The 17,795-nt window shown below is 35.0% G+C and overlaps 1 protein-coding gene across 3 annotated transcripts in view; it reads left to right on the top strand.

Moving 5' to 3' along the window:
- Positions 1-11,541, top strand: part of GTF2A2 (general transcription factor IIA subunit 2) — a 15,020-nt gene extending 3,479 nt beyond the window's left edge. For 2 of the 3 annotated variants that reach the window (XM_039865440.1, XM_039865438.1), the window contains exons 2-5: positions 4,168-4,288; positions 5,054-5,158; positions 7,928-8,054; positions 11,250-11,541. In XM_039865440.1, the coding sequence (XP_039721374.1) occupies positions 4,217-4,288; positions 5,054-5,158; positions 7,928-8,054; positions 11,250-11,275 (330 nt within the window). In that variant the 5' untranslated portion in view covers positions 4,168-4,216 and the 3' untranslated portion in view covers positions 11,276-11,541. Of the gene's footprint in view, positions 1-1,798; positions 2,047-4,167; positions 4,289-5,053; positions 5,159-7,927; positions 8,055-11,249 lie in introns of all 3 variants that reach the window. The other variant, XM_039865439.1, reaches the window with a different exon arrangement.
- The last annotated feature ends 6,254 nt before the right edge of the window (positions 11,542-17,795 follow it).

A 17,795-nucleotide genomic window follows, 5' to 3' on the forward strand; every position in this document is an offset into this window, starting at 1 on the left:
CCTTGTCTTGTTCCTGATCTTAATGAAAAAGCTTTCGGCTTTTCACCGTTGAGTGTTAGCTGTCAGTTTGTCATATATTGCCTTTATGTTGAGGCATGTTCCCTCTTTCCCCTTTGCTGAGTTTTTGTCATAAATAAATGTTAGATTTTGTCAAATTTTTTTTCTGCATTTATTGATATGATCATATGATTTTTATCCTTCATTTTGTGTTTATGGTGTACCACATCAGTTGATTTATGGATTTTGAACCAGCCTTGCATTTCAGAATAAATCCTACTTGATCATAATGTATGATCTTTCAAATGTATTATTGAATTCAGTTTGCTAATATTTTGTTAAGGAGTTTTGCATCTGTGTTCATCAAGGATGTAGGCCTATAATTTTCTGTTTTTTGTAGTATCTGTCTGCTTTTGTACAAAAGGTAGTATGGACATTTTAACCATATTAGTTCTTCCAATCCATAAGCATGGAATATCTTTGTGTTCTTCAATTTCTTTGATCAACGTCTTATAGTTTTCAATGTACTGGTCTTTTACCTCCTCGGTTAAATTTATTCCTAGGTATTTTTTTGTTGTTGTTGCAATTGTAAATGGTATTTTCTTAAATTATCTGATAGTTCATTATTAACTTACAGCTATTTTAAATAACTCTTAGACTTTTATCAATTGGACGTAACACAAGATTCTGTACTCCTGCTTTTTCAAGATTATATTGCCTTATTGGGACCTCTTCTTGCCTTTTTAACCTCCTTCCCCACCACACACATTATACTTACTGATTTTTTGCCTTCATTCATTTATTGAACAAATAGTTGGCTCTTATGTATCATACACTGTTCTAGATGCATGATTTACTTCAGTGAACAAAACAGACAACAAAAGTTCCTGCTTTGGGTGAACTTACATTTTATAAGTTACAAATTAGAAAGTGATGGCCATAAATTAACATAGCAAGATAAGGGAGATTGGCAAGTTCCAGAGTGGAAGTGGAAGTTTGTATTTTAAATATGGCAGTCAATGTAGGTCTCATTAAGAACATGATATACTCAAAGGAATTAAGAGAACCAAGTGGATATTTGGGGGAAGAGTTTTCCAGGTAGTAACAATAGCCTTTACAAAGGCTTCCATAGGCTGGAACATGTCCACCGTAGCCTATAAATAACAAAGAAGCCCGTGTGTTTGGAGAAGGGCAAGAGCAATGGAAAGATGGTCGATAAATTGAGAGATAACAGGTAGCCAGATTATTGTAAAAACTCATGAAATGGAAGGCATGGGAGGTTTTGAGCAGAGAAGAGTTATGTTCTAACCTATGTTTTAAAAGGTCAGCTCACTGCTGACTTGGAGTTAGAGTGTAGGGGTCAAGCATGGAAGCAAGGAAGCTAGTTAGGAAGATATTTCAGCAATCGAAATGACAGATGTTAGTGGCACAGACCAGGGTGCTAACAGTGGAGATGGCAAAAAATGATTGGATTCTGAATGCATTTTGAAGGTAGAGTTTAGAGGATTTGCTAGGGATTGGATGTTGAGGTAAGGTTGGGGGTAAGGAGATAACGTCAAAAGTTTTTTGCCTAATTCATAGAAGTATGGAGTTCTATCAACTGCTATGGGAAAGACAACAAACAGAGATGCTGAGTAGGCTGTTGTATCCTGTTGGATCCAGGAGTGAATTCAGAGGAGAGATCTGTGCTAGTATATGAATGGGAATCATCAGCAATGGTATTTAAAACCATGAGACTGAATGTTATCACTAAGGAATGAACAGCAGCAGAGAACCAAGGATGGTTTCTTGTGACATTAAGTTTTTAGAGAGAAGAGGATCAAGCAAGAAACAATATTAAGAAGGATGAACCAGTGAGTTTAAGAGAACAACCCAAAAAGTGTGGTCCCAGAAGCTAAGCCAAGATCCTTTATCAAAGAAGGAGAGTAATCACTGTGTCAAATGCTTAAGTCTGGTGAATACTGAGAATTGAGAATTAACTCTGGCAAAGCCATTGATGACCATCGGAATCTGTGTCATTTGAGTACTGGAGGTAAAAGCCTATGAGGGGTGAGTGAAAGAGAAAATGGGAGAAAAGGAAGGAGAGACTGAGTACAGACAACTCTTATAAGTTTTGCTGCAAAGAGGAAATGAGAAATAAGAGTATTGCTGGTGAGGGAAGTTGGTTGAGACTTTTTTTTAAAGATGTGAGAAGTACCCACCTGTTTGCTAATGGGACTGATCCATAGAGGTGGGAAATTTGATGGTGAGGGAGAGAAGGAATACTTACATTTTTGGAACAATATCCTTGAGTTTACTAGAGAGGATAGGACCTGATGCACAGATAGAAGGACCGTATTTAGGTAACAGCATAGATAGTGCAACTATTAGTGACAACTATTAGGTAGGCAAGATATATGGGTATAGGTATTGGTAGGTGGATAGATGAAGTTTTCAGAGTCTGGAAATTTTCATTGCTTCAGTTTTCTCAGTAAAGTAGAAATCTTTATATTACACTCAGATACATTTACAATATTTGATAGTAGCATTTTCACATACCACCAAGTTACTTATTCAGACCACAAATTTGTTGAATACATACTGCATACTAGGCATTGTTCTAAATGATAAATATATAACTTCATGGAAAATATTTTAGTGGATAGAAACAGTAAGCATATATTTGTCAAGTTAATGATATGAATGCGAATAAAGTGTAAGGGGAAGGGAGATAGTTATTTTGTATAGGTTGGTCACAGAAGACTTTTCTGATGAAGCAACATTTGAGCAGACATCTGAATCACATGAGGGAGTGAGCCATGCAGACATCTGAGAAGAATATTCAAAGCAAAAGAAACAGCCAGTGCAAAGGCCCTAAAGCAAGAACATCTTGCCATATTGAACAGCAAGGGGCCAGTCTGGAGCAGAATGAAGGAAGGAGTAAGTGGAAGAAAAGTTCATAGAGGTGGTTGGAGTAATCCATTAGAAGAACTTTTTAATTCTGAGATAGGATGCTGGCATTGGAGGTTTTGGAGAACTGAGGGTGGGATCCCACAAGTCAAAAGAAAAGCCTTCAAGAAGCTAAAAATGATCTAGTATGTCAAAGGCTCACAAGCTGTATAACTGACCATTATTTTTCCTGAGTTTTACCTGATAATTACTCCTTGAATATATCTCCTGCCGTCTCTCTCTAAACTGAAAGTGCCATGAGGTCAGGGACGATATACCAGACGTGCAGTAGAAGCCCAGTAAGTATTAAATCTGTACTACTGCCACCCTCTTGGAGTGCCCATCTCTTTCTAATCTTGCACTCAAGTACATTTTTCATATGGCTGCTAGTTTGTCTGACCTTTCCTGCCTAGAATGCTTCAGTGGCTCCCATTACCCGTGCTATAAAACGCTGCACCTCTCCTGATGGAACAAGTCCATTCATGCCATCTTTTCAGTCTCATCTCTTACCACTTCCTATTCATACTTAGACCCTAATAATATATTAACAATTTATAGATCTCACAAACTATTATTTCATCCTTCTATGTCTTTATTTATTCTATTCTTTCAGCCTAGGATGACGTCCTTCCTTGCTTGGCTGAAGTCTAGCTTGAAGAATCAGGAAGCTTTTGCAAGTTAACTCATGCAGTCCACAGTCAGCCTCCATAGTACACTGTATATCCCTATCAGTTCTTATTCTTTATTGAATTTAACTTTTTTTGTACGTCTGTAACCCTCCCTAGAGTATAATTTTTTTAGGGTCAGCCGTGTACATATTTGTCTTCCTTTCACTGGTACCTATCACAGTGCTATCTTCTTGGTAGGTACTTTATAAATATTAAATCTTAAGAGAACAGGAAAATAAAGGGAAAGGCCTTCAAACTTGAGCTGAAGATTGTCTGAATCAGTGACTTGGCAGTAAGTAGAAAGGAATGATACATGGTAGGCTAGAAGGTAAGACAAACTTGAAAGCAGCGGTGAAGAAATACATTTGAATAAATACAACATCTATACTTTGTATAAAGGAATATAAATGCTTGTCAAATAACAAAATTAGAAAACATTTTAACTTTTCTTGTAATTCTAAAATTACATAGTAATTTGCAATTACTAAGAGTTCTGCTGGTATATATTAGAATATATGAAGTAAACTATTATATACATTCTTTATAATGTTTTCTTTTATTATTAAAATTTTAGGACATCAATGCAAGACTGAGTGAGAAAAACAGTTTTTTCCTCCTAAACCATGGCATATCAATTATATAGAAATACTACTTTGGGAAACAGTCTTCAGGAAAGCCTTGATGAGCTCATACAGGTAGGAGACTAAAAGTCAACATTTTTATTTCAATAGGTCTATAATAATTCTTGTTAAATTCCTTATCCCGGGCAAAGAAGTTAAATATCTTAGAGTATTTGACCCAGTATTCATATCGATAATCTCAAATTCCTATGCATTTTACCATCCCGACTATGGGGTATAAAATACAATGATGATTGAATGATATGGTTAGATATATCTACATTGTCAAAGATTTTTGTTAAAGATTAGTGTCGGTTTTCTCATATATGAGAAAGTCATATTCTATCTAGCTTTAAGATAATTTTGAACAATTTCATAGCTTTGAGATTTGAATTAGAATTTATATTTCAATTTTAGGACAACCTTTTCATGTGAACTTTATCTAAGAACACATTATTTCCACTTGTTTTCCTACAGTTAGTGAACTGTAATAAGGTTTATTATATTTTTAAAAATATATGATTAGTCCTGTTTTTTATTTAAAAGAAACTTGGTGTCTTTAATTTATCAAATATCTTTTTCCAGACTATATGAAGGAATGATAGAGACAAAGTTTTGTCCAGGCATTGTACATTACTGCATGTTTTCTTTTCAAAATTATGTTTGTGTCAAGATAGTACAAGAAAATACTGTAGTCTTTGCTTCTTGTTATGGCAAAGGAAAATAATGGTTTCTAGTTTAGAGGCTCTAGTTAGCCTCAGTTAAATTGAATTTTTGATAATTCATATTTTTATTTTGTCTTTAATGCTCTTCTGATTTATGACCTTTACTTTTTCTCAGTCTCAACAGATCACCCCCCAACTTGCCCTTCAAGTTCTACTTCAGTTTGATAAGGCTATAAATGCAGCATTGGCTCAGAGGGTCAGGAACAGAGTGAATTTCAGGGTAAGGATATTTTCCTAAGCCTAGAAGCCTGCAGTAATGGTTGTTTTATCAGTATTTTAGTCATAAAAGGAAAAGATGGCTTTAATCAAATTTTGGAACATGTTTTATAAGAACTAAATTATACTCTAAGTGACCTAGAAACTAAGTTCATCCACTTAATATGATAGTTCTATTTAGATTTTTATTCCATTGTTTCACAAATCAGCCTACGTATATTTATCTACCTTCCCTGAAGAATTACTGAGATTTCAAACAGCTGAAACATTATCTGCAGGTATGCAGGTAAGTGACAGAGTACGGTTCATATATGTTTTTCAAACTCTGACCGTCACCAATTCCGGGAAGTAAGGAGTTACCTCTAGAAATTTCATTTTGCCTCCCACCTGCTCTTAGATAACATGGCTTTTAAAGACCTGGACTGGTGATAGATAGCAGTCTGTTCTGATAGCTTGGTCTCATTTAAGTCATTTATACTTTGAGCAGTAATCCCAAACTGAACAAAATTATCTTTCTCATTTTGATGATAATTCAGATTAAAGGCCCATTGAAAGAATCATGGTGATTAGAAAGAATTTTACTTTATGATACTTGTGAAGTCATAGTATATATTACGTGGTTATATTTAATATTTATGCATAGTCGTAAAGTAGAAATTAAAAGTGTAAAGTATAGAAATCAATATATGAAAAGAACATAGAGGTTAATTTCATTTAAGAGAACCTCAGTGTTTGGGGGTTTTGGTTTTTGTTCATGATGAAAACATGAAAGAAAATTTTATTTATTCAATGGACATTTTTTTCAGTTTCTATTATATACCAGGCATTGTTCTGGATGTTGGGTATTCAGATACAAAGCCCCATTTGACTTATACTTTAGTGAAGGGATAAATCTGCATGTATTTTATATTCCTATAAATAAGTATCTTACCAGTTTCACATGCGTAAGCATTATAAGAAGTAAAGTGTATTTTTAAAACTAAAATTTTATCAGTGGATTCTTGAATTTTTAATTAATTTGCTTTTGTTTTTAAATAACCATACATGAAATCTGCCCAGTTTATCATTCAAAACCCGATCTTTTAATTCTAAATTGACCCATGTTAATAAACTTTTGCCCATTTAGAAAATTTCATTTCTTATAAGTTTGTTTTCCAGAAGCTATAAATACTCAGATTTTGACCTGATTTTACTTTTCTGTTGTTGCTTTTTCTTTTGTGACTGCTCTAGCTCAGGCTTTCACTTACCCCCCTTACGGCAAATTTGATAAAATTTAAGTCTAGAATGTTTGCAAATAGCCTTCTATTTTTTTAGCTTGGAGGGGCAAAGGCAAAAGAAATAATACAGTGGTAATATCTAATTTTCAAAGTCATATTGCTAGATCACATTTAAATACATATTTTTTATTTATAATTTTTACTGGCCTAGCAATAAGATTAGGACTTTTTAAAAAATCTTGTATAACATGCTAAATTGTTTTGTTTTAAATTCTCATGAATTCCCTATAACTGAGATCATTTAGTAGAAAGAATGTCATAAGGGAAAAAAAAATCTCAAGTATGAGAGCTAAAGTTTCAATAATTTATATATTGAAATTTATTAGTAAAAAAGTTCAAATGTATTTACCAAGAAACTTGAACTGAATTAATTTTGAAAGAGAAAATTCAGATTGAATTATAGTACTAAAACTTCATATAGTAATTGAGTATTAAAATATTTAATGACACATTCTGTTCTCTGAAACTTACTACCATATTCCAAGTGTTTGTCTTCATCCCCCCTCTCCCTTGACTGTTATTCATTCTTCAGGATTCCAACTTGCCTTTGGAAGAGAAGCTTTCTCTCTACTCTCTGTCTTTCATACCCTTGGGTGGCTCTCCTATACTCCCCATTCTATCCAGTAACTTTATCGTAGCAGTGTTTGCTTGTTTTAATGAGCTCCCCCTGCTAAGCTAGGCTTATTGATGGCAGTATCAATTACCATTGTGTGCTCATTAAATTCATTCATAGCTATCTAATCATTCTCACTTGATAGAACATTTAGGTAGAATCCAGTTTTTACTTTTACACTGCAGGGAACATTTTTGTACACATGCTTTTTTTGTGAATTGAAGGTTTTAGGCATATAAATGTCAAATACCAGATTTCATATGTGAATATGTATGTGTCTATCTCAGGTTTTTATTGTATTCTGTTAGCATCTATACTTGCACTTTCACCACACTCTTCAAAATTTTCCACTTAATGTTCAAGGACATATTCCTGCTCCTAAAAACAAAATATCAACTAAAAACTTTAATTAGAAGAATGTCACACAGACAATAATATTATAGTCTTAGTAGCTAATATAGTAATTCACCTGAGCTATGTCACAGGCTTAAAATTAATGTGTCTAGAAAATCGTTGGTTTTGTACAACTGCACAGAATTAATGTACACAATAATATGTTTTCATAGTGTTTACGTAAAAAATCAAATGAACGTTCATAATTTAGCCACATGAGGGCAGTAAAAATACAAATTTCCATTCAGATTTCAGGTAATTTGTAAACTCTTACAGTGCTGAAAACTTTTAACTCTTCCCTTAGCGAATTTATCTAGAGATGTTTTTTCTGTTAGAATGAAAATTAAGGAAAATCTTAAGCAAGCTAAGTATTAAATAATCATACTATTTTAAGAATGATGTACTTGGTGGCTAAGTTGTCTTAAATTGCTTTGGAGAAAAATGCGAGGAAAAATTACTTCATCTTATGTCTAAATGTTTTGTTTTAAAGGGCTCTCTAAATACGTACAGATTCTGCGATAATGTGTGGACTTTTGTATTGAATGATGTTGAATTCAGAGAGGTCACAGAACTTATTAAAGTGGATAAAGTGAAAATTGTAGCCTGTGATGGTAAAAGTAAGTGTTCGCCTAATTACTGTGAAATCAGAGCCACTTGAAATGTTTTTATGAGTCTTTCAAAAAGTTTCTATGAGTCTTTTGAAAATCTTCATCTGAAATTAAGGTGGAAAATGGCCAGTCGACCCACTCCAAGATAGGTTCCTGAATTCCAGATCTCAAACAGGCTACTTACTGACTTTAGTATAAATATTTCATATGACACATAGACTACTTCCACAGATCGAATTTGTGTGGGGGGTGGGGAAATTTCAATTGCAAATTTGAAGGGTTTATCAGGCTTTTTCACAACTACCTTTTTTGTTAAGAAAGTCTTTAATTTTGACAATTTATCCTATGGTTTCTGTGTTTCTAGATACCTGTACATTTAATATTTAAAAAGTGATTATTTAAGATTTTAATTAACCAAAAGAACCTTATCAGTCATAATAGTAAATATCTGTTCCATCTGTATAAGTGTGTTTTCCACAGCAGACCGAGGAACTCATTCAGGTCCTTAAATGTTTCAAAACTGTACATCTTTGCTTTCTGTTCTAGATTAGTTATTTCTATTTTTCAATTATATCTTAAATATATACCTACTTTTCCTTTGTGATCAGAACCATTTCCATTTAAGGAAGCTCTTCCTGAAATTAAATAGAGAACACTGTCACTGTCCAAGAAGGGGAATTTTGAAAAGCAAGAGAAACGTAGAAAGGAATTCCCTGCCTTTCTCAGGTTATGAGTTGGGGTTTTTCATTCTGTATACTTTGGGTTTCAAAAGAAAAAATCTAATTACTGAAAAAATGTAGAAGACATAAAAGCACAGAGAAGACATTTGTAACAGTATCTAGAGATATCACTTTTTAATATTTTGTTGTATAACCTAGTCTTACGTACATATTTTTACAGCATATATGTGCACATATAAACATTTGCAAATATGTCATTTTTCACATGTCATTAACTGTTCTTTTTTGATGGCTTAGGTGTATTTTGTTTTTCTTTAGATTATTCTCTTAAATAGATTTTAATGGCTGTATAAAATTATACCTTCAGCACTTTCTAAAGAGTCTCTTCCAGATATCAGACAGTCTCTGAAACCAGCGATGTTATGATTTGTACCTTTCAGAAGGTTAACTAATCTTTCTAAGAACTTTAAAGCATAGATAACTTTTTAATCTAGTCGTCACGTACTTAGACCTTTTTTGGTTATAACAGCAAAGAACAATGTTATTTTATACTTCCTGGAACACAAAATAACATTTCTATATTTCAGATAATGTATACTTTTGTTCGTATTTTTCTTATAATTTAGGCTATTGGCTTCATCATAACCCTAAGATTTTTAAGTTTTTACTTAGACTTTAGAATTTGAGCATGGATTTCTAACTCCTAGAACTTTATCAAAATGAGTTAATGATGTAGCCCAGTACTATTCAGTAAAACTTTTGTACTGATGGAAGTGTTCATTGTCTGTAATTTCTAATAGCCACATAAGGCTGTTAAGCATTTGAAATGTGTCAGGGCAACTGAGAAACGTAATGTTTTAGTTTCTATTTAATTTTATTAGTTAACTTTAATTAATTTGAATAGCCACATGTGGCTAGCCCATCACTACCATATTGGACAGCACAGATGTAGACTAATAGTATCGTTTTCAATCATTTGAAACAGCTAAGAAAACATCAGTAAAGAAGTCCCCTGAGTAAACTTTAATAATATCAAAAAGTCTATATAAACATACGTATTTTACTAACAGGAGTTCCTTTCTGGTGATCCTCAGATTGTAGTACTCTTGCTTAAAGATACAAGTTATCTGTTTTTTCCAAACTTGAATGGATGAAAAGTAGCAAATCAGCCTTACCTATTGCAAGTGGCTTCTGAGGAGCTTGCTCCAGTTACATTAAAGTGTAGTCTTCAAACAATTCAAGAGAAGCTTTGATTGTGTTAACATGTACTCTATGTTAACAGAAAAGAATACAATCTTAGAAATTTTTCTTTCCAGAATTAAAACATAAATGGTTTGGCATTTAGAAGTAGAAGCTTAAGTAATTAAGAGTGTCAAATATGATTATATTATACTCATTTATATTAACTACATATGAAAATTAACACAATAGAAAATTTACTTTCAAGTGTAAAATTTGTTGAATATCCACATGGCAATTTTTATGTGTAATTTCATACATTAGTAAAATTCAAAATTACTTTTCAGAATTTTTTTCTCTTAAGTTTGGGGTAAGTGGTGGTTGGTGGGGGCTGATTGAGTAGAAAAGAGTAATCGACCCAGACATCAAATTGATTTTTTTTTTCCCATTTAGAGGCCTTAATATTTTATGAATAAATGGCAGTTTTTATTTGTTAACTTTTCAATTGGTTTTAGGGAAAGAATCCCTTAATTTAATGGCACATTCATTAAATTTTTATCCCAAGTTAGAATTGAAGAAGAAAAGCAACACAGCTAAAATTAAGTCTGAGGCAGTTAATTGAGGCAGCTCTATTAAAAACATTACTTGATAATATAATTATTTTCATTAACAAATTTATTATTAGTTTTCATTTGAGTTCTTTTTAGTCTTAATTGGATATAATTTTATAATTTTAAGATCTTGGTGTTTAAAGACATTCACTTTATTATATAGCAACAGTTTTCCATCCTATACTTATAAGCAGAACCTTAAATTTATGTCCGAAGGTATATAGTACACAGAAACATATTTTATCAATAAAGATGAGTGATTAAAAATAATACCATTCCTTAATAACCAGATAAATGCATTGCTACCATGAAATATGCCTATTTTTTCTAAAAGTCACTTTCTGAAATAAAGTTGAGTTCCTAATAAAGAAAAAAATGATAGCTAGAATGTCAGTCTTTCTCACCATGAATTAAGTACAATTCTCTTCTGATTATATGTTATGTTCCTTTTGGTTTAAAATTTGGTTGTTTGCAGTTATATAAACCAAATGTAGTATATAACTTGTTTTTTTTCCTAGCATAATATGGAAAGCTAAGCAGTCTTTTTACCTCTGCCTTATTTAAGTTCTCAAGGTATTTCCATGGACAGCTTCCCTCCTCAGCCTTGCTTCCTCTTCTTCCCCACCCCTTAAAATTTCATCACCACCATTAGTTCCTGTTTTAAAATATTAAAATATTTAAATTTAAAATTAAATTGCTCCTTGAATTTACTTTTTCTCTCCTTTGTTTCCTAGATACTGGCTCCAATACTACAGAATGAATAGAAAAATGGCTTTTTTATGCCATCCTCTGTTGTTATTCATCGCTTTTTAAAGAGAAGCATAGAAGAGACTTTATTTATTCTAGCATTGCAGAGATGACTACACTGTGCTATACTATCAGAGAATCCAGTAGAAGGAAGCTTATAACTCTGTAGCCTCTTACCTTTATTATACAGCATGAAGAAACAGAACTTTTTTTTAATAACAAATCAAACGTCAATACCTACCTAATAACATTCTTTAATAAACTTATTTTAAAACTCAATGTGGGTAATAACTGGTAGAGCTATTAAGCTAACAATATGAAGATATTAGATAAGCATTTTGAAAGAGCATCATGTTCCCTGCAAAGGAAATTAGAAAATGCATTCATTTCAGTAAAGTCAGGTTATTTTTAGTTGTATTAGTTGTAAGAAATGATGAAAGCATCAGCAAGAACAAAACCAAATTCTGGATTGAAATTTAATTTAGAAAATTTCTTTTTTAAAAGTACAAAACCAAGGATAATCAATGTAAAAAAAATAACCTACCAAGTACAACTGAATTAGGACAAGTTAGACAATCTTCAGACAGCTTCCATAGCCAAAACAAAACCAAAAACCTATATTTTCCACAACATAAAACAGTCTCAACATGTTATTTTTGAATTGGCCATATTGGTCAAGTTTTATACATTTTTAAATGATCTACATTTTACCAATTATTAGACTTATAATAAAAAGTCCTAAATGTATGCCATATCTTTGTGTAATTGAAGGGGGAAAGTTTCCCTTGTTTGTCATCTAGGAATATATAATGAATAATTCTTAGTCTAAATTTCTAAATTAGAGGGCATGTCAGGCACAAGGTAGCTGAGTAACTGGAATTTAGCAGCTACAACAGGTTAATCAAGATCAACTATTTTTAATAAGGGCCTGGCCCTGTTTATCCTTTAAGTAGGTGTTTGACAGTGCCCCACCCCCACCCCCCATCATGTGGTCAACCACAATTAAACCCTGGTTCAATGTACTGAAGCTGCCTCATAAAGATGAAAAATCACCCTTTTTTCCCCTCTGGTGAGTGATGATAGTTGGCAGTAATCTTCAGCAAAATTGCTTTTCATGAACCTATTAAAATTTAAATATTTATATTAGTCTTTTTTCAGTTGTTGAAGCATGTTAAATAACAAGTTATTAACTGCAATTAACCAAAATCAAGTCATTTTACTTTGAAAGTTAAGCATCATGGTTAGGAGACAAGCACGTTGAAAGTAAACCTAGAATGGTTGTAGAAACTTCTGTTTCTTAAGAAATAAGTTGTGTAAACATTTTTCATGTAATTAACAGTTACTAAAGTCTTCCAGAAGTATAGGGCTAGAGTTGTATGCCTGTTTGAGAATTTAAAAATCCTGTAAATGATGTCAATAGATTGTACTTGCAAAAGATACAGAAGCAGAAGCAACACATTGACCCTAAGTGAGGAGTTTCTTGTAAGATACTTTTGCCTGCCTTGATCTACTAATAAGAATAATGGCTTATGCCATCCTCTGGATGCTTCTGCGGGGTTACCTCAGCGTGCCAGTATAGCCCTTAACACACAAACTAGCTGTCATCCTTGCAGCCCATTCTGTGTAATCTATTCCAGTGTTCTCTTACTAACCTTCCCTACCAACCATCTTATAGTCTGTTCCCGTTATGCTTGAGAAACAAGTCAGGTCTGAGTCTCTAGTCGATTATGCAGTTTCTTCCATTTTTTCATGCCTTTCAGAATCAAAATCCCACCCATCCTTCAAAATAAACCCAGTTATAACTGACTGTAACCCATATTGACCTCTTCTGACCTCATACAAAGGAGTCATTTAAGTACATGAAAAAATTCAACAAAGGACATGAAGAACTTGAGTCTGTTCCAGTACTCAGGTACTCATCCAGGTAACGTATGTAACACCTGCAGTATAGACTGCATTCTGTCTGTCGAAACCAATTCAGACTTAGGTTAGCTATCTGTACACCCTCTGCTTTTAGCTGGGTAGGAGTGCAGAAGTCATAGCTGGACATTTTCTCCTATCTGATCTAATTGCATATACATCACAAAGCTTACACTTGCTTTGCAGTGTAGGTGTTGTAATCATCACACAGTGGTACTTGGACTTTACTGGAATTACAGAAAAAGTCACAGCATGAGCCTCACATCACTCTGCTCTCCCACCTTGCCACGGGCTCCGGTGATAACGAGCTTACTTGGCTGTTAATGCAGAAGAAGAGAAAATCCATTAGTCTACCATCAAGACTAAGTAAAAGCTAGGCTTTTTGTAACATTGAAGAGTCAATCATCTCTAGATGCATTTCTAAGTGCTATTTTAACACCTGAGTAGTGGGCAAAGAATAGCCTCTTTGGGTTTAGTGTCAGATTGGTCATTGGCTTGTTTGTGATCTATCTTCAGCTAATTTTATCTATTGGTAGATATCAATCACAGTGTCATAGATGTGCTGCCATCATTTTTGAGTAGGTCAAAATTGCTACTAATAGTAAAATTTTTAATTATTAATTATGTACATATATTTGAGTATATATACATCTCAACTAGGGAAGCAATTATTTGTAGCATAGTAATGAAATTTAAACTTAATAAAACAGTACATGGTAAGGGAGAGTTCAAATACTCCAGAAGAATTTGTAGCCTTTGCTTTATGGACCCATTCTAAAAATACCCTCATCCAGCTATTTTTCACGTGATGTAATAATAAAATCTCATTTTCTTAGTATTTAGGTAGAATCTGCATGGGGTGTGGAACAAGGCATTTCACCTTATAAAAGATACAGGAACTTGGCAACATAACAGCAAAGGATTTAGTGGAGTTAGCTTAAAAGAGCATCATGCAGAAAGACTTAGCAGTATTTTCTCTTGAATGTCCTACTCTTTGATTCTGTGAACCTCCTAATGTTCTGTTACAAGAGAAATTGGCTTCAAAACTGGGCAGAGAACTGAGATTGTTCTTTCCACGTCTGGAGATGCGTGTGTAACACTAATCTGGCTGAGTTAAGGGACTGACTGGACACATGCTCTGTGCTTTTCTCCCTCTGCTTTTACTCATTCTGTTCCCCAAGATGAACCACAAAAGATCCCAAATAGCCAGGGCAAAAAGAACGAAGCAGTAGGCATCAAGCTTCCTGATTTCAAACTATATTACAAAACTGGTAATAAAACAGTATGGTATTGGCATAAAAACAGACACACAGATCAACGAAACAAATGTGAACATATGTATACCTTACAGCCCAGTAATTTCACTCATAGATACATACCCAACTGCAGCGTATACATATGTCCCCTATGATAATACATGTTCAGGAAGGTTCGTAGGAGCACAACTCAATAGACAAAAGCTGGAAACGACCCAGGTATTCATCAATGATACAATAAACTATGGTATATTCATATAATGGAATATCACACAGCAGCAAGAATCATTGAACTACTGCTACACTCAACAACATAAATGAAACTCATAAACAAAACAGATCATGGTACTTGACAAGGGAAAATTCTGAGATGTCCTAAGGTAAATTACAGCAGGCTAGAGGATGGAAGAAGAAACAAGAGTTAACAGTTGTGGGCCAAAAACCAGAAAGACTGCTTACATTCCTGAATGTATGTGAGAACTTTGAATTAAGTTCCAGGCGGCTATTTCTGAGATCATCTAGAGAAAAGTGCTGACCACTGGACGCCACCACATCCTGCTTACACATGAGCTTTCCGGACCGTTGCCCACAACCAAACTCTTCCTTATGGACTGTGCACCTATTCTAGAACGATCCCCAACTTCATCTTCTCCTGACTTATCTATAGCCAGTGCAAATTCTTTCAAAACAGTTTACATCTTTCTTCCCAAAACTCATTGTATGAAAGAGCCTTGTCAGCCCCAGGACAGCAGACATATCTGTCTTCTCCATCTAACCCTGCTGCTGGTGGTTTAGACTGCATGTTCCAGGACCTTGTCCTTTCCTTTGGCTAGCATATGGCTCAATAAACCCTTTCTTTCAGCAAAGTTTTCAGCCTTGAAGGTTGTTGTTTAACATATTGTATGATAAAAAATTCAAACACAGGCAAAATAATCTGTGGTGTCACAAGAGTGGTTATCTTTGCAGCCTTTGGTTGCTGATTATGTTCTAGTTACAAAGGCGTGTTCACTTTGTAAAAATTACTGAGCTATGTATTTGGGATACATATGTACCTCAGATAAAATGTTAAGAGAAAGATAAAACCCCTCAAACTCCCACTATCACACTGAGTGTTCTACGTACATCTGGGCCCACCATCCCTGCCTTCACTTCTGTTACTGTGGTTGAACTGTCTGTAGTTCATGCTTCCGTCAAAGATACACCTTTCCTCCTGTGTACTACATAATTACTCTCTTTCTTTAGAAGGATATCACTCTGGCAAGTCTCATCTCATTCCCATATCTTTTCCTCTTGACTAGATCTTTTCCAACAACCCACAAACATGCTATCACTTTTCTCATTTTTAAGTCAACCGTCTCTTAACGTTCATTTACTATATACTTTTTTTCTCCTCCTGGCTTAAAGCAAAACTCAAAAGACTTATCTATACTTGCTTCTAACATTTCCTTAGATTTAGTCTAACATTCTTTGAACCACCTCCAATCAAGTTATCTCCACACTCCACAAAACTGATGTTATCGAGGTCACCTCCACATTGTTAAATCCAAGAGTCACTTCATCCTCGTGTTACCAGACTGAGAGGGTTCGCCTGCTCGATGCGCAGCAAAGCCAAACTCTGAGCATTGAGATTTGCAGTGGAGCGAGTAGAGCCATTTTATTTGCAAGGCACCAAGCAAGGAGAATGGGAAACAATTAAGGGTTTTTAAAGGCAAAGATTGAAGGTTGGGGAAACAGGCACGTATGTGGAAGTGCTGGCTATGCAGGTTTCGATTGAAGAGCTTTGGAACGTGGCCAATCATCATAAGATAAGGGGCTGAAGCCCCAGATGTTCCTAGGGTGCCTCTGCTCAAGGTCCTTTAATTCCATGGCAGGGTGGTGTGTGAGACTTTGGTTCTGAGTGTAGCTGGAGATTAGTTTTCTCCTCTCTCTGCACATGCTTCTGCAGATGACTTGCAGCTTTGGTCTTATACCTTCTCCTGTTGTTTCTGAAAGACAACTCAGGATCTTGTTAGAAAGACAGGACCATTTTGAGCTGGTTCTGCAGTTATATTCATCTTAAGTGATTTTCAGCAGCTTTAGGCACAGCCACCAAGATCTTTCCTGAAGCACTTCCTCCTCTAGGCTTCCAGAACACTACACACTCAGTTTCCTTCTACCACACTAGTGGCTCCTTTCCAACTTTCTTTTGTTGGTTCCCCTTTATTTCTGTGGCCTCTGCATTTTGGAGAGCCCCAGAACTCTTTTGGGGGGCCTCTTTTCTATGTTCACTCCTTTGGAATTCTCCAGTTTCATGGCTTTACACAATTTATAAGGTGATGAACACCAGCTATGTCTCCAGTTCTCTCCTGAACTCCGATTCCTGTCACATTTGTCTCCTCAACATCTCTATTCAGATGTCTAACAGGCATCTCCATTTTTATGTTTGGAATCAAACCCTTGATCTTCCCCTTAAAACCTCATTCTTTCATGGGTTTCCTGTCTTGGTTAAAGGTAACTATCCTTCTGACTGATCATCAGAAGTGATTCTTGGCTTCTCCATTTCTCTCACAAATAAGCTTAATCTGTCAGCAAATCCTCAAACTGAACCTTCAAAACTTTTCTAGAATCTGACCGCTTTCACCATTTTTTACCACTGCTGCCGTGTGGTCCAAGCCATTATTGCTAGTGCCAAGATGCCTGCCATAGCCTCCTAACTGGCCCTCCCTGCTTCACCCTCACCTCTCAGTCTGTTCTCAACACAGCATGAAAATGTTAATCAGACCATATCAGTCCCCTGCTCAGATACTTCCACCGGCCTATGTCACTCAGAGAAGACAAGCCCATGTAACACATTACAAGGGCCTTCATGTTAACCCTCTCCCTTGTACTCCTAATCCTTCCTCTCCTCCTTTACCCTGCTCCCTTTACACTTGCTTCCTTGCTGTTCCTCAAACATGGCAGGTGTGTTCTTGCTGCAGGGCCTTGCAAGTCTTGGCCTAGAATGCTCTTCCCCACACTGATCCTCATGGATCATTCCTTCATCCCCTTCAGATCTTTACTCAAATGTCACCTTTTCATTAATGGTCTCCCTGACCACACTACCTAAAATATTAAGCATCCTCCCTTCCCACCCCGCTCTTGTACAGTCCCTATCCCTTCAATTTCTCTCCAGCGCTTGTTTTCTTCTAATATACACATGTGTTACTTATTTGTTTATAGTCATTTTCCTCCTTCTATGCAAACAACATGAGCGTGGGGATTTCTGTTTTGGTGATTGCTGTATATCCCCAGTGTCAAGGTCAATACCTGGTAAATAGTAAGAGCTTAGTTAATAATTGTGGAATGAATGAATGAATTGTTTCAGGGCTTGTCATGTGC

The sequence above is a fragment of the Pteropus medius genome, unplaced genomic scaffold (genome assembly GCF_902729225.1).
Source record: "Pteropus medius unplaced genomic scaffold, Ma_sr-lr_union100, whole genome shotgun sequence".
Lineage (NCBI taxonomy): Eukaryota > Metazoa > Chordata > Mammalia > Chiroptera > Pteropodidae > Pteropus > Pteropus medius.